The following is a 24,256-nucleotide window of genomic DNA, read 5'->3' as shown; positions in this document are numbered from 1 at the left end:
GAGTGTGATGGACCTTCGATGAGGAGAACAAGATCATCTGCATAGGAAAGGGCAGAAGTGTGTTGGAACTGCTTCATTAACCATTCATCAAGAACCATATTCCAGGCTGCAGGTCCCAGGATGGATCCCTGAGGACATCCCCTTGTAATTTCCTTGGTAATACAATGGCATTTTGTTTTTATAGATATCTTTCTGTGCACCTCCGTAGCCAGGTGGGAAGGAGCAGCAGTGCGTAGCACATGCTTCTTGATTAGACCGAGGTTCGAGCCCATCACCACCAAATACGGAGGATGCGAAAAGGTCAGGGAATGACCACCCACACATATCCCGGAGCAATGTGGCCTTAGTTACTAATGCTCCTTAAAAAAAAAAAAAAAAAAAAAAGGTCTTTCTGTGCTCAAAGTAGTTGGTGAGACACCTGTACAAGCCAGTTGAGCACTCTGATTCCCTAGCACACTTGAGAACACTAGGCTACCACACGCTATCAGAAGCACTATGGAAATCAATAAAAATAGCAACCACATAAGTAGATTGTGATGACCCAACAGTGTGTGAAATGTTTAAAAGAGCATCCATGATAGCAACCTGGCTTGAACCCATATTGATTTGGAGCATTCATCTGTTTCCTGTCATAGAAGAATTGTAGCCTAGTAAGCAGGAGCTGCTCAGAAACTTTGCCTAAGATGGGAAGCAGGGCAATTGGACAGTAGGATTTGGAAAGCTGTGAGGGATTTGCACTGTTCTTTGGGATCAGGCGAATGTTTCCATCTAGTGGGGAAGATACAATCCCAAAGACAGGAATTATACAGTTTTACCCTCAATGAGATCAAGGCCTGGGGCATTGCCAGGTTTGATTTTGGAGATGGCATTATCAATTTCAGTATGTGAGAAGTCTTCATCCATAAGTGAGAAGAAGTAACTGTCATTCAGATTGATGATGTTTTTTTGGTCTTCAGTATTAAGGTCTGGATGATGTTGAATCACTAGGGCATCAAGGATCTTATCCATGGTAACAGCTCAGGTTGTGGTTTTAAGAGACCCTTGAGTCGTTATAGAATCAATGATATCCGGAGTAGAGATCTTGTTATGGACAATCCTATAAATAATGCCCCGGGGATTGGTGTTCCCATCCTTTTGGACCAGATTCTTTCAAGCATTTTTCTTTTCATGGTAGATCAGGTTTATATATTGTCTGCGCAATGCCTTGAAGTGGCCAAGAAGACATCAGATGCTGTTTGCCAGTCCTTTTTTGTAGATCCTTCCGTGCCTTTATAAGGGCTGACCTGAGTAGCAATTTCCTGTGTCCACCAAGGAACGCTCTTTGGGCGATGTGAGCACTTCCTCATAGAAGCATTGGAAGAACATAGGAGGAGTGTTTGAATGTATTCTGCTTTTTGTTTTCCACTCATAAGTTGATAGTGCTCAGGTGGATTTGCGTTAATCATATCAAGAAGAGTGTGGTTAAAGGCATCCCACTTGGCATGCTTTATTGCGTATCTGATCATTTCGTCGTTGGTTCCCTGGTTATAAGCATTGTTTTTCGCTAGGCCAAAGGAGATAAGGCGATGATCGCTAGTAGTAGCATATTCGTGAAAGTGCCAGTTAGAAATAACATCACTGTGGGAAGGTGTGACGAGGGTAACATCAATTTTTGTTTCACCGGGAAGAGCAATAAGAAAAAGGTTGATCAGGTAGATTCATAATCTCCAGGGCACGTGAAGCTATTAGTTCCTCCAAGATACATCCTCTGAAGTCTGTAAAGGGGTGAAAGGAGGCAACAGACTTGGCATTTGAGTCAATGGTGCATGTTTGATTTCTGCAACTTGTGGCTCTATATCATGGGAGTACTGAAAGTAGGCAGTAATAACTGAGATGCATCCAAAGTCACCTTCCAATGCGATGATGGCCTCAAAACAGATGGGACCCGAGGTATGTATTTTTCAATATGAAATTGGGTATCCTGAGACCTTTCCACAAATGCAGTACAGTCGACTGAAATAGCCTTTTGAAATAGCCAACAATAATAAATACAGACATTCAGTCTGTACTTATTATTGTTGGGTTTGTGATCCGTAGTTGATTTTGTTTCTGAGGTTAGCAGCTGCTTGTTGGTAGACTGGACAAGTCCCCCCATCATGGATAGAATGGTCGGCAGGCTTATTGATGTTCTTATAATTGTCGCATCTAAAGTAGCCGATCCTTCACAAGACAATTCTTAAATAGATGACCAGAGTCATCACAGTGGTCACACAGAGGTTGCTTTTTAGGCACCTACAATATGCCCATAACCAAGCAGTGAAAGCATTTAGTTACTGGGACAAAATCTCCAAAGCAATGCGAGGATCAAACTACAAAAATACAGGACTGCTTGTCGAGGATGGCTCTTACCTTCAGGGAAGTCTCAACTACCCAATTTAGATTATCTGGTTGAGTTTGGATTATCTGATTTAGAAGCTCTTCTTTGGACATATCTTTGTCCATATCAAAAATAAGCAGGCTGGGTCTTCTAACCCGTGGCGTCTCCATGATCAGGCCAGTTTCCTCCAGGCCATCACAATGTTGAATTTTCTCCAAGTCAGCTTTGGATATCTACGTTTTCTGTGAAACAATTAGTGGGAACTATTAAAAGATCTACTGAAAATCAGCAGAGTATGTGGTTTGCACGCCAACCTACTTTTCCTTCAATGTTTTTGACTTTTTAAATATGGATTACAATAATCAAAGTCAGAATGCCCCTGTGCAATGACCACCATGATCGCCTTACCTCAGACCATTAGATTATTTTGTGTGTATGCGTGGGGAGGGAAATTTACACAAAATCTGTGATTTATTCTGTTGATATTATTGTGCAAGACTAACTGAAAAATCACATCTTGGAAACCACTGAAACCATTAGGAATAGTCCTGAAATGATAAAACATCCCAGGAAATTGTGGATTCATTGCTCTGAATGATGCATTGAACAATATGGAGGCAACTTTGAATTGCCATTTTAGATGTTTTCCTTTTAAAAGTTTATTTTGGTTTTTTTTTTTTTTTTTAATGTTTTATAATTTATTAACTATAATGTTTAACATCGCAGAAATAGACTTTTTTTCAGACTCTTTGTAGGAACTTTTTTCTTATTTTTAGATGTACAATATATCCTCCAATTTTTGTTCATACAATTTTGAAACACTATATATTTTAAAATTGGGGTGTTTTTCATTTCAGTATAACTTTTTAATTATTGCTTTATAATTAATTTTTGTAAACTAATTTAAAAAAAAATTACTTCTTTTCCATCTTCCTTTAAATTTCAGTTGTCATCTGATTTTGATTTATGTTCAGCACTTGATAATACTGATAGCAGCAGTAGTAGTATTAGCAGATATGTACCTAGCCCAGAGTATTTAAATGATGTTAATAACCTGTGTATAGAAGAAGGAACAGTTGGTTGTGATATGGAGATAAAACTAGAGCCTGATTCTCCAAATTCATCTTCTAATACTTCACCACTACCCACTGAAGTTTGGGAATATGAGGTAAATCAGTTCATTTTCTTATTGCTCATTTCTGTGACCTTTTTTTTTTTTTTTTAATGTATTTGTGTATTGATGAAACTAGGTTAAGCTTGATTGATTTGTAAGATTACAAACATGAAAGATTGTATAATATTTTTCAGAGTTGAAAGAACTTGATTACTTATCTACATATTAGCTAAACTGAACATTGTTTGAAATGCAAGATATTTCAAATATAATCATCCAGCAGTGAAAATCATTGTATAATGGTTTTAGAAATAAACTAATCAACTGAATCTCTTGCACATCAGCTTAATACTTTTTCCCTCAATAGTGACAGTATTTTATATATGAATTCTCAGTGGAATTCATTAATACTTTACTTTTCCATTTATTTATATTACTGAATTCGATTTATTTTGCAATTTGTATTGCCATTCCTCATTTGTTTCATTAGTTTTTTTGCTGTTGGTGCTATATACAGGATGTTCCAAAAGTCAGAAAAAAATGTCAATTAAGATTGATATTTAATTTGCAGAGGAATACAACTTTTACGATAATATTCTACAGGTTATGAAAATTTTTATGGAATCAAACTTCCCTCTTGGAAGAGGGAGTGACTCTGATGCACAGTGTTATAAAGGAGTGGTCCTCTAGGCACATCAGATCACAACTTGGTGGGTGCCTCCATGGGCAGGAGTGGCAGTGTGTAGCACACGCTTCTTGATTAGACCAGGGTTTGAGCCCATGACCACCAAATACAGAGGATGTGGAAAGGTCAGGGAATGACCACTGCATATCCCCGGAGCAATATGGCCTTAGTTGTTAATGCTCCTAAAAACCAAAATAACAACAACAACTTGGTGATGATCTCTTCTCCAATCAAGCCTTCTTCTCTCGTGGTCATTTCCAGCCTCGTGTTGTTTGGCACTACAGTAATTCAAAATGTAATGATCTTTAAGAGTTCTGTTCTTTTTTTCCGTGGTTGGATTACTATTTTAAATCTAATTTCTAAGTCAGTGTTTGCCAAGATTGTGTCAGTGAAATTATTCTTGTTGGAATGAAATCCTTTATTCCCCACTCCACCTTTAAAATCTCATCCTGTATCTAAACCTTGGTTTTCTAAGTTTTCTAATAACTGTTCTAAGGCTGCTCAAGATAAGAATGTTGCTTATTGCAGTTGGCTTCCATTCAAATCTCCAATTTATTTTCTGCCTGCACCAAAGCTCACGACAATTGTAAAGCAGTTATTAATCATTTAAAACTAGATTTCAAACAGGCTAAGAATAAAAAACCTGCTTTTTGTTCAAATGGTAGTCAAGCACTCTGGACTCTAGCCAAAGCTATTTGTCACAACTTTTTCCCATTTCTTCTCCCACCTCTGTTAGAACCTGATGGTTCTTTTGCCACCTCAGCAAAAGATAAAGCTGATCTACTTGAATCCTACTTTTGTTAGCATTCACACTGGTGGTAGCAAATTACGAAAGAAAGCATGCTTATACAGCATCTGGCAAAAAAAAAAAAAACCATTTCACCTAACCATTCCCTCTAATAGTTTGTCTAGTTCTTCCTTCAATTTATTTAAGCTATCAACTTTCACAACAGCAGATGGAAGTTTTATCCAGCAATCAACCACCTTCTGGCTAAAGGGAAATTTCTGCAGATCTGTTCTTCAACCGTCCTTCCTCATTTGTGCCCCCTCATGTGCGTAGTCTGAGCAAGAGGAAGAATGTCCTCAGCATTGAGCTTGCCCAATCCATTCAAAGCCTTAAACGCCTCAATCAGATCAACTCGCAGGTTGTCTAGTCTCCAGATGCTGCACTTGCAAACTGAATCCTTTCTAGGTAAGAGCATTCCATTGTTCCACTCACCAATATTACCCTTCTCTGTACTCATTTCATCAGCTCTTTATCCTTCCTAAAATGAGGCCTCCATACCTGTATGCAGTACAGCCAGGCCTTACATAATGCAAGTTCGATTAATGCGTTTTTCAGTCACTGCTATTTGAAAAAATTATACCACTTTTCACTTTACACAATGCAAATTTCCAGTTAAAGCATTTTTTTTTTTTTTATGCAATAGTTGAAAAAGATTTGAATTGCGTGTTAAACTTATCGCGCATTGGACGGGCAATAAACAAACGTTTGCCGGCTGCCCGCCTCAGTGTGTTCCATCAACCATTGGAAGAAGACGTGTTACTTGTTTGTCTCCCACTAATAAAGTCAATGCAGACTTGCATTTAAAAATTCTACTTTTTTAAATGAGCCAGATGAAAATGTTACCGCGGAGGAGATAATGATAAAAGAACTAGATGAAATCTTTTGTATTGCAGAGAATCTCAAACAAAAGGTTTGAGGTTCTCTGTGATATTTATTTCGCCAGGACCCAGAGAAGATTGTTGTCGGCTATTGGAAATTGATTGATGAAAAGAAGTTAACACTGTTTAAATATTTCCGCAACAGTCATTTCTTCATTGTGTATTTTATGTCAGAAGTTCCAAAAATTTCTTGGTTCATGGCACCCTTATGTCTCAGTAATTTTTTCACAGTGCGCCTAGACCAAAAGAAATACCTAACAGTTACGTTTATTAAGTAGTTAGGTCCAAACAACTTAATAAGAAATGTTGAAACTGTGAACTACCTCGAGCTAATAGTTCGCGCAGTGTCCGACAGTTGTCGAGTATTGCTGTGTTTCCCTCAAAAATTTAAAATATTACGTGGTGCACAGTTTGGGAACTGCTGTTTTATGCAATAAACATTTAATTCCATAATTATTTTCATCCTCTTTTACATTGTATACAGTTAAAAAATTATTTAAAAGGCATTTTTAAAATTCTTTATGGACATTCCAGAAGGTCAAGGACCAATTATAATTTTTCCTATTGATTATTATATTCGATTAACACGTTTCCGTTTTGCGCAATGCGCTCTGGGACAAATTAATCGCATTAATTAATCGAGGCCAACTTGTACTCAAGATATGACCTAACCATTGTCTTAAACAATGGGATAATAACCTTCTTATTCCTACTAGCAAAATTCATGTATATCATTGACAAAACCCCATGCACTGCCCTGGCAGCCTGTCTGCATTACTCAGAGAATTTCATATCTGACTGCACAGTTATCCCTAGGTCTTTTTTCACTACCTAGAGTGTAGTACTACACAGCTGGTATGTTACTCCTCTGGGATTATTGCTTACCCATATGTAGGACTTTGCATTTGTCAATGTTAAACTTCAGTTACCATTTCTCAGCCATCTGCTTAACTCTTCTAATCCTGTTGCAGTAGCGTACTGTCATTACTGCCATTAACCACCCTGCCAACTTTTGTATCATCTGCTGACTTGGACATTAAACCTGATATGCTTTCAACAATATTATTGATAAATATAGAAAACAACAATGGGCCCAACACCAAACCTTTGGGCACACTCCACTAATAACATTAGCCGACCGGGCTAGCCGAGTGGGTAAAGTACCTGCCCGGCAACCCAAAGGTCGCGGGTTCGATTCCCGCCTCGGGCTTGGATCAAAGTACTGCAAAAACCTTGGGAGGTGCAATATGGCCACAGAAGCCGATGCGCCAACAACTACCAAATCAAAAAAAAAAAAAAAAACTAATAACATTATGGGTCCAACACCGAACCCTTGGGCACTCCACTAATAACATTAGTCTATGAAGAGTAGTGTCCATTGATTACCATTCTCTGTCTCTACCATTCATAGCAGCTACTTGCCCCTAACACCACACTGATTCAGTTTGTACAGCAGTATATTTTTTGCAACAGTATCAAAAACCTTCTTCAAATTCAAGTATATGATATCAAAATAAGTTTTTTCATCCTGTTCCTTTGTTACTGCATCATAGTATCCAATCAAATTGGTCAGACAAGATTTCCTCTTAACAAATCCATGCTGTGTCTGAAGTATAAATACAGCCTTGCCTAGATGATCCTTCATTACTTCTTTTACCTGTGATTCCATTATTTTCCCTGGAACAGAAGTTAAACTAACACGTCTAATTATCTGTGTCGCCCTTTGATCCACCTTTGTGAAATGGGGATATATTTGCATATCTCCAGTCTGCAGGGACATCCTCTGAATCCAAGGATGCTCTCATAATTATGGCTAAGGGTTTGCTTACTTCCTTCACTGCCTTAATATAACTGGACAGATCTCATCCACCCTGGTACCTTTCTTATGTTTAACTTCTACATTTTTTCCTACACTTTACTCTCAGTTATTAAAAAATCATTTAGCTCCCTATTAGAGTTTGATAAACGTCTTGCATCCACTTCCCTAAAGAATTCCTCATGTGTGAAGTAGATGCAAAATACTCATTCATTTTGTCAGCAACCTGAGCAGGATCATCAACAGTCGAACAGTTGATATTAAGTGGACCAGTTTGATTCATTCCCTTTCTTCTAGTGTTTATGTAAGTAAAGAAGTCAGTTTGCTGTTTTTATTTGCATCCTTTGCCAAAGATGTCTCGTAATCTGGCTTCGCTTGCATAACCTCCTTTGTGACTTCATTACACATAGTTTATATCTACCATAGTCTTCTATGTCACCTGATAATTTATATGTATCCCATACATTCTTCTTCTTCTTCTCTACTCTTCTCTTCTCTTGACAATCTCGATTTACCACCTCCTACCATTCCCAGTACTCGCCATCTAAATGCCTCCTGTGATCTTCCGTCAAAAGAATGTCAGAAGAATTTTGAACAATCTTGGTGCCAAGAAAGTGCTAGCTCCTGGTGGTATTTCTCCAGTTGTTCTCAAAACCTGTGCTACTGAGCTTTACTCCTATTCTGTGCTACCTCTTTACACTTCTTATTCTACTGGTGTTTTCCTTCTACTTGGAAATTTGCTCATATTCAGCTCCTAAGTTCCTAAACTTCAGTGCCTAAAAAGAGCTGACAAATCCCTCCCATCCAGTTGTTGTCCTATTGCACTTACTTCTTCTTTTCTAAAGTAATGGAGAAATCCATTAACTGCCAACTCCTAAACTGTCTACAAACCTGCTGTCTGATCAGTGATCTCCAATATGGATTCTGTAAGTGTCAATCCACTGATATAGTGGTTTTTGTGATGGAAGATGACTTTCTGTCTTCTAACTTCTCCACTAATGCTCGTATTCTCCATGGTTTGGTTCTTTCTCCTACTCTTTTTCCTCTAATATATTAATGACCTCCTTTCATTGACTGGAAACCTTATCCATAGTTTTTCCGGTGGTAGTACATTGCCTTCTGCCTTCTAGTTTGAGAAACCTTGCCCTGCAAAAATAGCTTCAACTTCTCAAATATCTGCAAAAAGAAATGTTTATCTTTGGTAATCTTCAAATTTTTAGGCAAGATCACATTTCTATTACCCTGACTTGTGATCACTCTTGCTATTAGCATATCACAAATATTGCTTCCTCTGTATCTGAAAAATTGAGTTTTCTCTTTCCCTGCATTAATTTTCTTCTGAACAGCTATTCATTGTGTACAAATCTCAAATCTCTCATGGAATAATGGAATATTGTTCAAACATCTGGGGCAGTGTCCCCCCATAACTTCTCTCTCAGGTTTGTAGACTCCATTCAAAAGAGGGCAGTTAGTGTAATTAATGATCTGCCACTTAAAATGTCTCTGCTCTCGGTCTCATAGATATTATATTTATGCTGTATGTCTTTTCTAATGATACTTCATGAGCACTGTTGTTCTGAATTGGCTTCTATAATCCCCCCCCCCCCAAACCATTCCGAATGTGTGCTACAACCTGTTGTTATCCTCTTGCTATCTAACTTGAAACCTGCAGAACCAATTTTTCTTCTTCCTTATTCTTTCAACTTCCAATTTCTGGAACAATTTCCCTTTGCAGGCACACACTTCCTGAAAATTACAGTCTACAGAAATTGAAGTCTAATGTCAATAAGTATCTTCTTGCATCTTCTAAACCTTCAACCCATGTACTAAGTACTATAGGTTCTAATACCTTTTGTGTAAAGTGCAAGGTCTTAGTTGTCTGACGGCACCAGGGATTTCCCCCATCTCTGCTTTGCATTCTTTGTACGGGTGGCCCCGGGTGCCAAGCGAATGTGACTGAGCGATTTCTCTGTGCTATTACTGCGATTTCCCACAAGTGATCTATAGTTATTTTACGTTCTTGTCGTTAATAAATTTATTCATTTAAAAACAGCTCTTGTAACAAAAACACTTGTACAGAGCAAGAAAGGAAAGGCACCTTTCTTTATTTCTTCTAGTTTACTACTAACCACTTACTACTTTTCGCTTGGTCACACCAGGCACTGCTCCTGCCTCCCCGTGGCGGGGCCGGTAACCTTGGCAGAAAAGTCCATCTGCCAGGGGCTAAGAGGAGCCAACATGGAACAAAATATGTTTCCAACTTTAGAGCCGTCAAGCTGTCGGCCAAACACAGAAAATGACCATGACCATGATTTGTCGCATGCAAAGAGGTTGAAAACCAATCCCTCGGCGACAGACTTACCTGCATTCTTAATAATGCACTCACTATCTGAACAACCTCTCAGTAAGCTATCCCCCTTTTTAATTCAGAAACATCTGGAAAGTATTGCAGGGTCTCCCAAGACAGTTAAGAGACTGCAATCAGGGGACTTACTTATTGAAACTCTGAATAGCAGGCACTCTGAGAAATTACTAAAAAAGACAACTTTCGCTGGTATTCCAGTGAAAGTAACTCCACATGCAACCCTAAGTGAAAGTAACTCCACATGCAACCCATCAAAGGGTGTAATATCTAGTTGGGACCTGATGAATGTGACGGAGGAAGAAATTAAAGAAGAGCTTCAGGAACAAAATGTAATAGCTGTAAAAAGAATAATGATAAAAAAAGACAATATTCTCACACCTACCAGAAATATCATTCTTACCTTCAACAGTCCAAACCTGCCCTCATCAGTAAAAGCTGGATATCTACTTTGCCGCACTCATCCTTTCATACCAAATCCGTTGAGATGTTATAAATGCCAAAAGTATGGCCACTCTCAAACGACATGCAGAAGCAACCCAGTTTGTCCCAACTGTGGATCCTCCGATCACATTCAAAGTGATTGTGTGGCGAAAGAAATGATATGTCCCAACTGCAAAGGGAACCATCCTGCCTACTCTAAGACGTGTGAGAGGTGGAAAACAGAGAAAAAAATTGTAAAATATAAAGTTGAAAACAGAGTTAGTTATCAAGAGGCAAGAAAATTAATTGCACCCAGTATGCCTAACCGTACCTATGCCAATATTGCAAAAAAATATCAAACCATTGCCACACAAACTGATGTTACCGTTCCTTTAAACACTTCCATCTCTGACTGGGCTCGGGCTGTCCTCTCTCAGCAAAAGTCCAGTCCCGTTAAGCACTCAGACCAAGCAAATAATACCCCTCTCACTATACCAGCAAAATCTCAATCTCCGCCAGTGAATGCCACTACTACAAATAATGATAGTTCGACTTCAAAAAAGATTATTCGGGACCCATCGATGGCGGCAGAGTACCCATCCAAACAGGAAGATCCAATTCTGGAAATATTTGCAGAAGAAGAGATGGACACCGGTCGCCCCTCCTTTCCAAAAAGAGACAAACCAAAGCCAGAACGCCATAAGACAGCCACGTCAGGTACAGCTTCTTCTTCTAAATTCAAGTAATGCCTAACATCTTGCAATGGAATTGCAGAGGCTTTCGTGGAAACATTGACGACATCCGTTACTTAATTAATCGCTACTCTCCAGTTGGTTTCTGCCTGCAAGAAACCTATTTAACTACTCAAATTTCCATTTCTATAAAAAACTACTCGGTCTATAGACGAGATCGGAATACATCTGATTCTGCTCATGGTGGTGTAGCTATTTTAATTAGTACAAGGATTCCAGCTAGGCAAATCACTCTCCAAACCCAAATCGAAGCTGTCGCTGTGCGTCTGATTACTCAGACTGCATTAACTCTAGTCTCAGTTTATCTCCCACCAAATCATACTTACTCTTATAATGATCTTAAAGAACTTTTATTACAGCTACCCTCCCCTATCTGCCTGCTAGGGGATTTCAATGGCCACCACCCTTTATGGGGTTCATCTAAATTAGACACACGCGGCCGACTGATTGAAACTTTACTGGAAAAAGAAAACCTCACTCTTCTTAACAGTGGCTCGCACACCCATATACAGTTACCCAATGGACAGACCTCTGCCATTGACCTATCGATTTGCTCCCCGATACTGTTTTCAGCTATGCAATGGTCCACCCTGGATGATCCCATGGGCAGTTGTTTGTAATCTGTTGACTACCCAACCACAATTACAACACCCCTGCAGGAAATGGAAATTCTCTAAAGCCAATTGGGCCAAATTTCAGTCAGCAATCACTCTTGACAAAAAAAACTATTCAACTCCATCCCATAGATGAAGTTACTGATTATATTACATCCCGCCTTTTAGTTGCAACTAAGTACTCAACTCCGTTATCAAATCCCCTGTCCCGACGGCATTTCAACTACTGGTGGAACGAAGAGTGCACAAAAGCAAAGAAGGAAAAAAATAAAGCATTTAATTTATTCCGTCGATCTCCAACCACAGCTAATCTAATTAGCTACAAGAAACTAAGGGCAAAGGCGCGTTATATTCAAAAGCAGGCCAAGAAAGTTGGACTAGGTTCGCATCAACTATCAATAGGAACACTGACTCCAGACTAATATGGAAAAAAATTAGGCAGCTATCTGGGAAGTTTCCAACTGTTCCTTCCCCAATTCTCTCCTGCAATGGGCAAGAACTCTCTGCTCCTCTAGATATAGCCAATGCCTTGAGCAAAACTTTTGCTGAAATATCGGCTGCATCAAACTACACTCCAAAATTCCAGAAAATTAAGACTGCCAACGAACAGAGACCTATCAACTTTCGAACCTCACTGTCACTTCCATATAATCAGCCTCTGCAATATTGCGAACTTTTACAGGCCATCAGAACAACACGAAACAGTGCCTCTGGGCCAGATGGCATATATTATGTCATACTGCAGCATCTCGATGAGAAAAACTTACAACTGATTCTAATCTTTTTTAACCGGATCTTCCTGGAAAATATTTATCCAACCTCTTGGCACCACGCTACAGTTTTGGCATTTTTGAAACCTGGAAAAGATCCCTCCAGTTCTAATAGTTACAGACCAATATCTCTGTCAAGTTGCCTTGGTAAAATTCTTGAAAAAATGATCCATAGTCGACTCACTTGGATCATTGAAACTCAACATCTACTGAGTAATTGTCAACATGGCTTTCGCAAAAACAGGTCATCCCTAGATCTGATAATCAAGGCGGAATATGAAATTTGCAATGCCTTTGTGAAAAATGAACACCTTGTCGTGGTCTCCATTGATATAGAGAAGGCATTTGATACTACCTGGCGGTATGGCATTCTGAGTGACCTATATAATCTTGGTCTACGAGGCAACCTACCCATATTTATTAGGAACTTCCTCAAGAGCCGATCTTTCCAGGTGAGATATCAAAATTCCCTTTCTGCTACATTCTCGCAGGAAGAAGGAGTACCACAAGGATCAGTTTTGAGTGCAACCTTGTTTGCCCTTAAAATTGATTCCATTACAAAAGTACTCCCAAATACTGTAGAGGCTTACCTTTATGCTGACGATCTCGCTATTTCTTGCCATTCTCAGAACATGAGATCTATCGAAAGGCAATTGCAGATGTCCCTCAATAAAGTTCAAAAGTGGGCTGAGCTCAATGGATATCGTCTTTCCCCACAGAAAACAGTTGCAATCCACTTTTGCTGTCAACGCAAATTGCATGCAGATCCTGAACTTCGGATTTCAAATTCCACCATTCTGATTGCCAGCAATATGAAATTCTTGGGACTAATCCTGGACAGTAAGCTCAACTTCTTAGATCATGTTAAATTAATACGTACTGCCTGTCTTAAAAAGATCAACATGCTAAGAGCTTTATCTGCCCTCTCTTGGGGAGCAGATCGTACAACTTTGCTGCTCTTATATAGAGCACTGATTAGATCCCGTTTAGACTATGGTGCTCCAGTTTATGATTCTGTCCGAAGGAGTGTGCTACGCTGGCTGGATCCTATTCAACATAATGCATTGCGGATTGCAATTGGTCCATACAGGACATCTCCAACTCAGAGTCTATACATTGACGCTAATGAGCCCCCTTTGCATCTTCGTAGAAAAATGTTACTACTTAAATATGCAGCCAAAATACAGACTTGCCTTTTGCATCCTATTCAGCCATACCTTTTTAATCAACCACTAGTTTATCTCTATAGAAATAAACCAAGTAAAATCCAACCGGCTGGCCTACGGCTCCTTGAAATATCACAGAACTGGAATGTTCCTCTCCACAATAAGCAACAGATAAAGAATTGCTCTCATCCACCATGGACCACCTTTCCTCAACTAACCCTGATACCTATTTTCTTCAGTGGGGAAAGAATTGCCTACCGGCAGTGACTGTGCAACAACTCCATGCTAGCCATATTCAAACCTATGCTGACTTCTTACTGATATATACGGATGGTTCCAAATCTCTGTCAACTGTTGGAGCAGCAGCAGTGTTTCCCTCTGCTATCATATCAGCTTCTCTTCCACCTGAGTATAGCAACTTTTCAGCAGAACTGTATGCAATACAGTTAGCTCTAGAAAATTTGACTCTACATCCATCTGCAAAATATATAGTTTATACTGATGCCTCCGTAGCCGAGTGGGCAGGAGCGGGAGTGCAGTAGCACACACTCTTTGAGTAGACTGGGGTTCAAGCCCCTGACTGCTGAATACGGTCGATCTGCCAACCCGCACTGGACCAGCGTGGCAGATTATGGTCCATTTCCCTCAGCATGAATTGTTGAGGAGGCTTCCATCCTGCAGTGGGTTGATAATGGCTGCACTTTACTTTACTCTCAGCTCAATTAAAGCAATGCAGAATACATCTCAAAAGAATCACCATATTGTAATGAAAATCAGGAGTTTGTTATTGCAGATTTATGATCGTCAACAACTAGTGAAGTTTTGCTGGATTCCAGCACATTCAGGCATAAAAGGGAATGAAGTGGCTGATATATCTGCCAAAAGTCGAAGTTCAGACCTAACTTCTCTCCCTATTCCAGCGCCCGATTATAATATCTTAATTCAAGCAGCATGCCATGCACAGTGGACAGAATTATGGCATAACCAAACGAATAACAAACTTTTCCAGCTGAAACAAAACCCAAAGTTCTGGCACTCCAGCAATCAGACAGTGCGGCGGGAAGAAGTGGTACTCACACGAATGAGAATAGGACACACCCATCTGACTCACCTCCATCTACTAATGGGCGATGATCCTCCTCAGTGTCCACACCGCTTAGAATATCTAACAGTCAAACACATTCTGATTGACTGTCTGCAGTATCAACAACATCGAGCTGCAATACTTCAAAATCTGGCTAATCGTTCAGAACCATTGACATTACATCATATCATTGGAGAGGACGCAAATGTTAACAAACTTTTCTGCTTTTTAAAACAAATTGGAGTGTATCATCTTTTATAAATAGGCTACAGAACTGAAACTAATTTAAACTGGATTATTTTTTAATATTCCTATGAATAGGCGCACTATAGCCATAGCAGCTAATGCGCCAATAAGCCCCCATACCACACACACACACACACTTTGTACGGGTGACACAGAACTATGACGGCCAGAGAAATTTAAAGGTGTATGAGGAGTGGAATGTTGTGTAGTATTATGTTCTGTTGTTTCTCTGATCATTTAGCTATTGGGACCCACCGTTGCCCACACTTTGCCACAAGGAGGCAGGTCAGGCACCCAGTAGATTTTTTAAGTACTCTACCAGGCTTCACCAACTAATTTCCAAGGATTTCAGTGGCAAGGCCTAAAAAAAAGGGGGGGGGGTGTACACTAGAATTTGGCCGGAAGAGATTTACAAGAAAGCGGTAGAATTTGGCGGCATTGTTATGGGATGTACTCGGTTGATTTAGTGAGGGGGGAGACTGAAGACTGGGGGAAACAGATAGAAGTATAGGGATGATAGAGTAGGCTCATGCCTACTCTATCATCCCTATACTTCTATCTGTGCACATCAATGCACAGATAGAAGTATCTGTGCTTCAATGCACATCCCGTCTCCTCTCCTCTCCTCTCCTCCATGCCTTTCCCCATACTTTGCCTGGTGAAGGCTCGTCTCCACTGACCTGGAGGAGAGGAGACGGAGACCTGTCTCCTCCCTTCCCTGCCTGGGGATGGGGTTTTAAAGGGAATCAGATTAGAGTACCCAGTTCAGATCACCAATGGCGTGTCGGCAGCAAAGCCGCAGAATGTCTTCGCCGGTGATGGTTGTCATGTCCAAGTAGTGTCGAATCCGGTAGGAAGGTCAAGCTGCCCATCCCGCTCCAGGGGTGAGATATGTTAGCTGGCAGTGGGGAACCTACCAGGTGAAGGGGTGGGAGAGACACACATTTACTTCATTCATAATCTGCATTCTCACTCTACTTGCATTCTATTTTTTTTATATATACTTTTTTCTTATATTTTATATATATATATATATATATATATATATATATATACATATATACATATATATATATATATATATATATATATATATATACATATATACATATATATACAGTGCATTCCGGTTATTTGAGGCACCAGTTAATCGGGGCAAATTATGAAGAACAGAAACAAAATAAATATTTGCCTGAATTTATTCCACTTATTTGGGCCAACTCGCCACTTAATTGGGGCAATGAAGGTTGTGATTGAACAATAAACTATATTTAGATGGTTCGTAACAAAGAGATCATGCAGGCGGCAGCCGAGTCAGTTATTGAGAAGTTGTGCTGTACAGTGATTGTTTTACGTTTGATCTGTGTCGTGGTAATTGGATTCTGAAGAAATTTTGCTTGTGCTTTAGAATAGATTAAAAACTGTACCAAACAATGCCCTGATTTTGGTTTCCCCCCTCCCCTTTTTTTCAGTACATTTAAGACCCCTGTCAAGATGCCACGTAAAGATTTGTCGCTTTCAGAAAAAATCGCTATTCTTGACAAGATAAAAAGTCAACCTCCTAATATCAATCATCGTCAGCCAGCGGAGATAATAAAGGTACCAAAATCTACAATTTCATGACTGCTACAGCAACAAGAAAAACTTGGAGAGAAGTGGACATTGCGCGTGGATTTAAAGAAAACATCTCATAAGCGAAAGAGGGAAGGCAAAGATCCAAACATCGAAGATGCTTTGAATCAATGGTTTTCCGCTGTATCTAAATGAGGAGTGCGTGTAAGCGGCCCTATGCTAAAAACCAAGTCAGAAGAGTTGGCCAAAAAGCTAGGTCACGTAAATTTCAAAGCGATCGATGGTTGGTTGTCTCGATGGAAGTGTAGACATGACATTAGCTACAAAAAATCACATGGCGAGAAGGACAGTGCTGATGCTACGAGTGCTGAGCAATGGAAATCTGAAAAATTGCCAGAGTTGCTTAAAAAATTCTCAAACTCCAACCCTCGCACGGTTCTAAGTACTATAGGTTCTAATACCTCGTGTTTGGGGTTTTCATTAAAAAAAAAAAAAAAAAAGATCCAAAGTTGTAGTTCTCCAGGTTCAGCTGGAACAGATGAGAAGTGGTATTGACAAGACTGAGAATTGGGTACACTTATTTTACACACGTTTATATTAATGGGAGAAAATCCACCACAATGCACATCCTGTCACACTGAATTCACGGTTTGTCATTTTCTGGTAGACTGTCCGCGTTATTCATTCATCCGCTCTAACACCTTCAAGCCATTCTGCAGATCAAATGATGCTCAGAGCTTATCCAATTTCTTTGGAAATCAAGCCAATATAGAACTCTTGACATACTTGAAGCAAATTGACCTATATACATCAACATAATTAAATAGATATAATATTCAGTCGATTCCTGTTATTTTGCACACATTGGGACTAGTTCATTTTGGCCCAATTGAGCAGCTGCCCCAATTATCCGAAGTTTCATGTAAATAGTTAAAAATACAATGGTCCCCCGCTTTACAATTGGTTCACTGTACAATCAAATCACGTTACGATGGACTCACCATAGTAAAGTACCGTTCACTATATGACGTGTAGTAAGTGCCGGTCATTGTGATCACGATTGTGAATTGAATTTTAATTCTATTAAACAGCGATTCTAATTAGCGAAAATAGGAGGAATATTATCCATAGGTTATAAAAGTAAAGATATATTAAGCACAAATTTACTCTTTATTACCTTACCAATTAAAAAATTAAATGATACATGAAAATCGGAATAATTAATACGCATTGTAATATGTACATACTAACTAGTTGACATTTCTGTTCACTGACATTTGTGGGCGGGGGTTAAAATTTAAAACAGTAAAAAGAGAAGCAATCAATAACAAAGAACACAGCGCACGCAAATTGCAAGTAACACAATACGTGCAAGTGAGAGCGGAGCAACAAGTTACGAAGTTTTAAAAATAGGAATGAAGAGAAGATTCTGAAAATTAGTTTTTTATATGGTTGAAGATTTCATTGAAGTGTAAACACATTTCACCATAACCCACAGAATTCCAGTTGTCGGTATTATCGCAAATTCAACAAGATCGAGTTTACTATCTATTTATGATAGATTGCACTAACAGAAAAGCCCAATAAACAGGTGACTGCTAATTGTTTTTATTTTTGTATGGTTGTGACCTCCAGAAATCCGAAAGGACAGAAGTTTAATAAGCTTCTGTCCTTCACCTCCCTAAAGAATTCCTCATGTGTGAATGTAGATACAAAATACTCATTTAGTTTGGCAGCTATCTGAGAATGATCATCTACAGTCAAACCATTGATATCAAGTGGACCAATCTGATTCATCCTCTTCCTTTTATCATTTATATAAATAAAGAAATCTTTGCCAAAGATTTCTCATAATCTGCCTTCGCTTGCCTAACCTCCTTTGTGACTTGATTACAGACTAGCTTATATCTATCATAGGCTTCTGGATCACCTGATAATTTATATGCATCCCATGCATTTCTTTTCTCTGCCACAAGTCTCATTAGTTCATCTGACATCCATTTAGGCCTAAACCTTGAACAATATTTCTTAATTGGTGTGAAAAACCTAGTTGCTTCCACAATTAATTCCTTGAATGCTTCCCATTTAGAATTTGCTGTTGGTAACATCATCAGTTGGTCCCACTGTACAGAATTTAAAAACTGTTTGAGACCACTGCAGTCACCTTTACTTGTCTTGGCACATTATAGCCTTAGATGCTAATGCGCCAATAAAATCCAAATCAATCAATCAATCAATCAGTCACCTTTACGAAAGCAAAAACCCTTCCATTTACACCTGATGGTAATTATATCTTTAAGTAAATCCCACATTAGTACACTGTGATCACTGCCACCTAGTGGCTTCTTTTTTTCTGAAATTTCTTAATGCATGAATAATCACTGCTAATAACCAGATGAAGGGTATTACCCTACCCTCTCTGGTTGCCTTTCGAGCATGCTGCTGCTGAAAAGCAAGCAAACAAGCAAAGTAAAAAAAAATTCAATATGCTGTTTGTTGAATAAAGATAAAGAATTATTCCTTTTTGTAAAAAAAAAAAAAAAAAAAAAAAAAGTTATTTAATTTCTGTCCTGTCAGCAGCTACTACATTATTTATGACTCTTCCTAGGCGCTCCATAGCCAGGTGGGGAGGAGCAGCAGTGCGTAGCACACGCTTCTTGATTAGACCGGGGTTCGAGCCCGTCACCACCAAATACGTAGGATGCGGAAAGGTCAGGGAATGACCACCGCATATCCACGGAGCAATATGGCCTTAGTTGCTAATGCTCCTAAAAACCAAATAACAAACAATAACATGACTCTTTCTAGCTATGCAATTAATTAAAAAATAAGTTGACAATAGACCAGAATAAAGGCTTACTCAGGTATTGACTTATAGTGCACGATATTAAAATAGCACATCAGCATTCTTTTCAAATCAAGGATTTTTCTGTAGCAATCTCTGCTACATTATCAGATATTCATTTTTGACCTATTCCTTTTTTGGATGTCGTGCATTTTTGGCCTTTTGTGTATGCAAACACGAGCAAATTGTCACTTGAAATTGCAAAATTGTCAGCTTAGGATGAACTGAAATTTTTCTTGTATTACCCAGGAATTTACTAGGGCTGTTCCAAAGAGCATTTCTATTGCAAGTTTTCTGTACACCTCTTTATTGGCAACAGACCACAACATCAATTTTTTTTTTTTCACAAATTCAGACTTTTTCTAAATATTGTGAGAGAGCTGCTCATGACAGAAACAATATAATTTTGCACTAAATTAGAGCTGATTTCTTGGCTAAATAAACATTAGTTACAGTGATCCACCAGTAGGTTGCTCAGCCAGAAAAACCACCTCTGATGTAGAGAACGATGAAACATGGAAGAATAAATGTAATAGAATTACAGTTACAGACAGAGTTATTAATGAATCTAGTTTTCGTATATGGGAATGAGTGGATTTAAGTCTAAGAGATTGTCTCATAGAAGGATGCTGGATTATCTGTTGAATAATTTGCCGGATTTCCAAACTGTGACTTCTGTTTGATAGAAGTTTGAGGAACCAGATGATCATGTTCAGTTGCCATACAATCATAATTGCTATTGAATTCCTGATATATTTGATATCTGCAGTGAGTCTATGGTAAATGCATCTTTGCAGTAAGCTAAGACAATAAAAAGTACTTACAAGAGGTAATCAGTTATATGGCTGCTTTAGTGGCCATGGACCAGAGATCATTGTTTACACAGGCATATATAAATAAAGCAGGATAAAGATTTCACTGCTTTAATTTCTGTTCAACTTGTGCAAATCATATCATACATACAGTGTTTATCTTTGTCAAAGTGTTTTTAGTAATATACATACTAATTTGAATAATAGAATAAAACAATGTGTTCCTTAATTGCATATTTTCTTTTTCCTTTGAAGCCAACAGTAAAACTTTAGCATTAGCATTAGTAGAGGCATATGATGCAAGAAAGCAAGCTTATTCAGCATCAGCCAAAAAAAAAAAAAAAAACCACACCACTCCCATTTCACCCCTCCGTTCGCTCGAAATACCTGTCGAGTTGAGCCTTAAATTTTTTTAGGCTATCAACTTCAACAAGTGATGGAAGTCGGTTCCACCAACCAACCAACCACCCGCTGGCTAAAGGCAAATTTCGACACATCTATCCGACATCTGTCCTTCCTCAATTTGAATTTATGCCCTCTGAGCTGATTATTCTGAGCAAGATGAAGAATCCCATTGGCATTGAGCATGCTCAACCATTCAAAGCCTTATACACCTCTATCAGATCACCTCGCCAGTGCCTAGTCTCCAGACTCTGTAATTTGCAAAACTTAAGCCTTTCTTCGTAAGAGCAACCCTTTGTTCCATTCACTAATCTTGTTGCCCTTCTCTGTACCCGTTCCAGCAGCCCTACATCCTTCTTGAAATGAGGCCTCCAGATTTGTATACAGTACTCAAGATGTGGCCTAACCATTGCCTTATACAAGGGAATAATCACCTCCTTATCCCTGCTAGAAAAATTCCTGTATATCATTGACAAGACATCATGAGCTACTCTTGCAGCTCGTCTGCACTTCTCAGAGAACTTCATATCTGCCTGCACAACCACCCCCAAGTCCCTTTCATTCTCTACCACTGTCAGTGTAGTACCGCAGAATTGATACGTTGCTCTGGGGTTACTGTTTCCCATATGTAGTACTTTACATTTGTCAATGTTAAACTTCATTTGCCACCTCTCAGCCCATCTGTTCAACCTTTCCAGATCCTGTTGCAGCAGCATAGCGTCAGTGGTGTCCTTAACAACCCTGCCAACCTTTGAATCATCTGCAAACTTGGACATTAAACTTGATATCCCATCATCAATATCATTCATAAACACCGAAAACAACAACGGACCCAACACTGAACCCTGAGGAACTCCACTAATAACATTAGTCCACGTTGAGCAGTGTCCATTGATTACCACTCTCTGTCTTCTGCCACTCAACCATCCCCTTATCCATAGCAGCAATTTGCCTCCAATGCCACACTGCTCCAATTTGTGCAGCAGTCTTCCATGTGCAACAGTATCAAAAGTTCTAAGATCCAAATATATAATATCAAAGTTATTCCCTGCATCCAGTTCTTTTGTGACTACATCATAGTATCCAATCAAATTGGTCAGGCAAGACCTGCCCTTAACAAAACCATGCTGCGTCTGAGCTATAACTGAATTCTTGTCTAGATGATCCTGCAGTGCTTCTTTAACCAGTGCCTCCATTAATTTACCTGGAACAGAAGTTAAACTAACAGGTCTATAATTACTTGTGTCAGCCTTTGATCCTCCTTTGTGAATTGGGGTTACATTTGCACACCTCCGGCGCCTCCGTAGCCAGGTGGGAAGGAGCAGCAGTGCGTAGCACACGCTTCTTGATTAGACCGGGGTTCGAGCCCGTCACCACCAAATACGGAGGATGCGGAAAGGTCAGGGAATGACCACGGCATGTCCCGGAGCAATATGGCCTTAGTTGCTAATGCTCCTGAAAACCAAATAACAACAACTTGGACATCTCCAGTCTATGGGTACCTCCCCTGAGTCCAAAGAAGCTCTCATAATTATGGCTAGGGGTTTGCTTACTTCCTTTGCTGCCTCCTTTAATATAACTGGATAGATCCCATCCACCCCAGGTGCCTTTTTTATGTTTATCCTCAACAATCTCTCCTCCACTTTCCTCTCAGTTATTACAAAATCATCCAGCTCACTGCCAATGTTTACTTTACCTACATCATTCTCCTTCCTGAATAACTCCTCATTCGTGAATGTAGATGCAAAATACTTGTTTAGATTGTTAGCCACCTGAGCAGGATCCTCAACTGTTGAACCATCAGTATCCAGTGGACCAATCTGATTCATCCCTTTCCTTCTTGAGTTTAAATAGGTAAAGAACTCTTTTCTGTTTTTCTTTGCATCCTTTGCCAAGGATTTTTCGTAGTCTGCCTTTGCCTGCCTAATCTCCTTTGTGACTTGGTTACAGACCAACTTATATCTATCATAGGCTTCCATGTCACTCATTAATTTGTATGTATCCCATGCATTTTTCTTCTCTGCCACATGTCTCATTAGTTCATCTGACAACCATTTAGGCCTAAACCTTGAACAATATTTCTTAGTTGGTATGTAAAGCCTGGTAGCCTCCAAGATTAGTTCCTTGAATGCTTCCCATTTTGAGTTTGCTGTTGGTAACATCATCAGTTGGTCCCACTGTATAGAATTTAAATACTGTCTCAGACCATCATAGTCGCCTTTACGAAAACAAAAACCCTTCCCTTTACCTCTGATGATAGTTACCTCCTTGAGTAAATCCCACTTCAACACACTGTGATCACTGCCACCAGGTGGTTCATTTATCTGCAGATTCTTAATGCATGAAGAATCACTACTGATAATCAGATCAAGAGTATTGCTCCCTCTTGTTGCCTCACGAACATGCTGATGTAGAAAACAATCATCCAATAAATCCACAAAAGCCTTGCTAGTGTGCGAGTGACCAACCCACAAATTCCAGTCAATATCTGGGAAATTAAAATCCCCCATTATAAGACTCTCTGATTTACTGGCCCACTCTATTTCCCTGTACAATATCTTATTATACTCATCAGAGTCATTAGGCCTATAGCACACTCCTACTCTCAATTTTGATTTCCCTCTGCTTATGTCACACCAAACTGACTCGACACTGCCCTGTCCATCGATGTCGACTGGCTTCACTTCCTTGGACTTTGTGTTTCTTAACTAATAGCATAACCCCTCCTCCCCTCCTGTCCTGTCTATCCTTTCTATACACATTGTATTCCCCAAATTCCAGTTCTGCATTTCTTATATCTGTGTGACACCACGTCTCTGATATCCCAACAATATCTGCCTTTGATGTTTTGAGCAATACCTCAAATTCATCAAATTTATTTACCAAACTCCTAGCATTGGTGTACACGCAGGTATACATGCACCTGTTTCTATTCTTGGCTACTCTAACATAACCCATGTGTTTACTTGTACCGCAATGACTCCCAGCAGTCTCTGAAATATCCTGCATCTTGTTTTTCAGGCTTCTGCTCATTTCAATAGAAGCAGTGCAAGAATCACTTCCACCTCTGCCAGTGGCTACTGTTAATCTATTAGTCCTTGTATCCTCCCCAACTAGCAGTTTTCCGACCCACCTAACTCTGCCTTGACAGCATCAGCAAAAATTCTTGCACCCTTTCTATTTAAGTGTATCCCATCCCTGTAGAAGCAATCTCTCCTGTTAACAAGTACAGTCCAGGCTGAAAAAAATTCTATCCCTAGAGCCTTGCACAATCCCTCCAGGGCAGAATTGATCGACAAGGCTCTCATCATATACTCCCTCCTATCGTGTCTGTGCAGAATTGCAGACACTTTCAAATTCAACCCTAATTCACGGCTTTTTTTCAACAGTGATCTGTACTTGCTAAGTAATTCCGCCGGGCTCCTACTCTTAATATCATTAGTAGATTATTATCATTAGTAGATATCATTAATAGAAACTTGATTATTATGTTTTCTTCTCTACAGATTAATATGTTCATGTGTATATGTAACTTAATAATATAAAAGCATTTGATATTTTTATGTTAAATT

The 24,256-nt window shown here is 39.3% G+C and overlaps 1 protein-coding gene across 1 annotated transcript in view; it reads left to right on the top strand.

The window, feature by feature from the left end:
- Positions 1-24,256, top strand: part of Atf6 (bZIP_ATF6 domain-containing protein ATf6) — a 273,849-nt gene that overhangs the window by 49,248 nt on the left and 200,345 nt on the right. The window contains exon 3 of the mRNA XM_090372442.1: positions 3,303-3,524. Within this exon, the coding sequence (XP_090228568.1) occupies positions 3,303-3,524 (222 nt within the window). The remainder of the gene's footprint in view (positions 1-3,302; positions 3,525-24,256) is intronic.

Source organism: Mastigoproctus giganteus, chromosome 4 (genome assembly GCF_048544385.1).
Source record: "Mastigoproctus giganteus isolate SK-2022 chromosome 4, ASM4854438v1, whole genome shotgun sequence".
NCBI classification, from domain to species: Eukaryota; Metazoa; Arthropoda; class Arachnida; order Uropygi; family Thelyphonidae; genus Mastigoproctus; species Mastigoproctus giganteus.
Note: the sequence above shows the minus strand (reverse complement) of the source record. Positions and strands in the feature narration are given on the sequence as shown.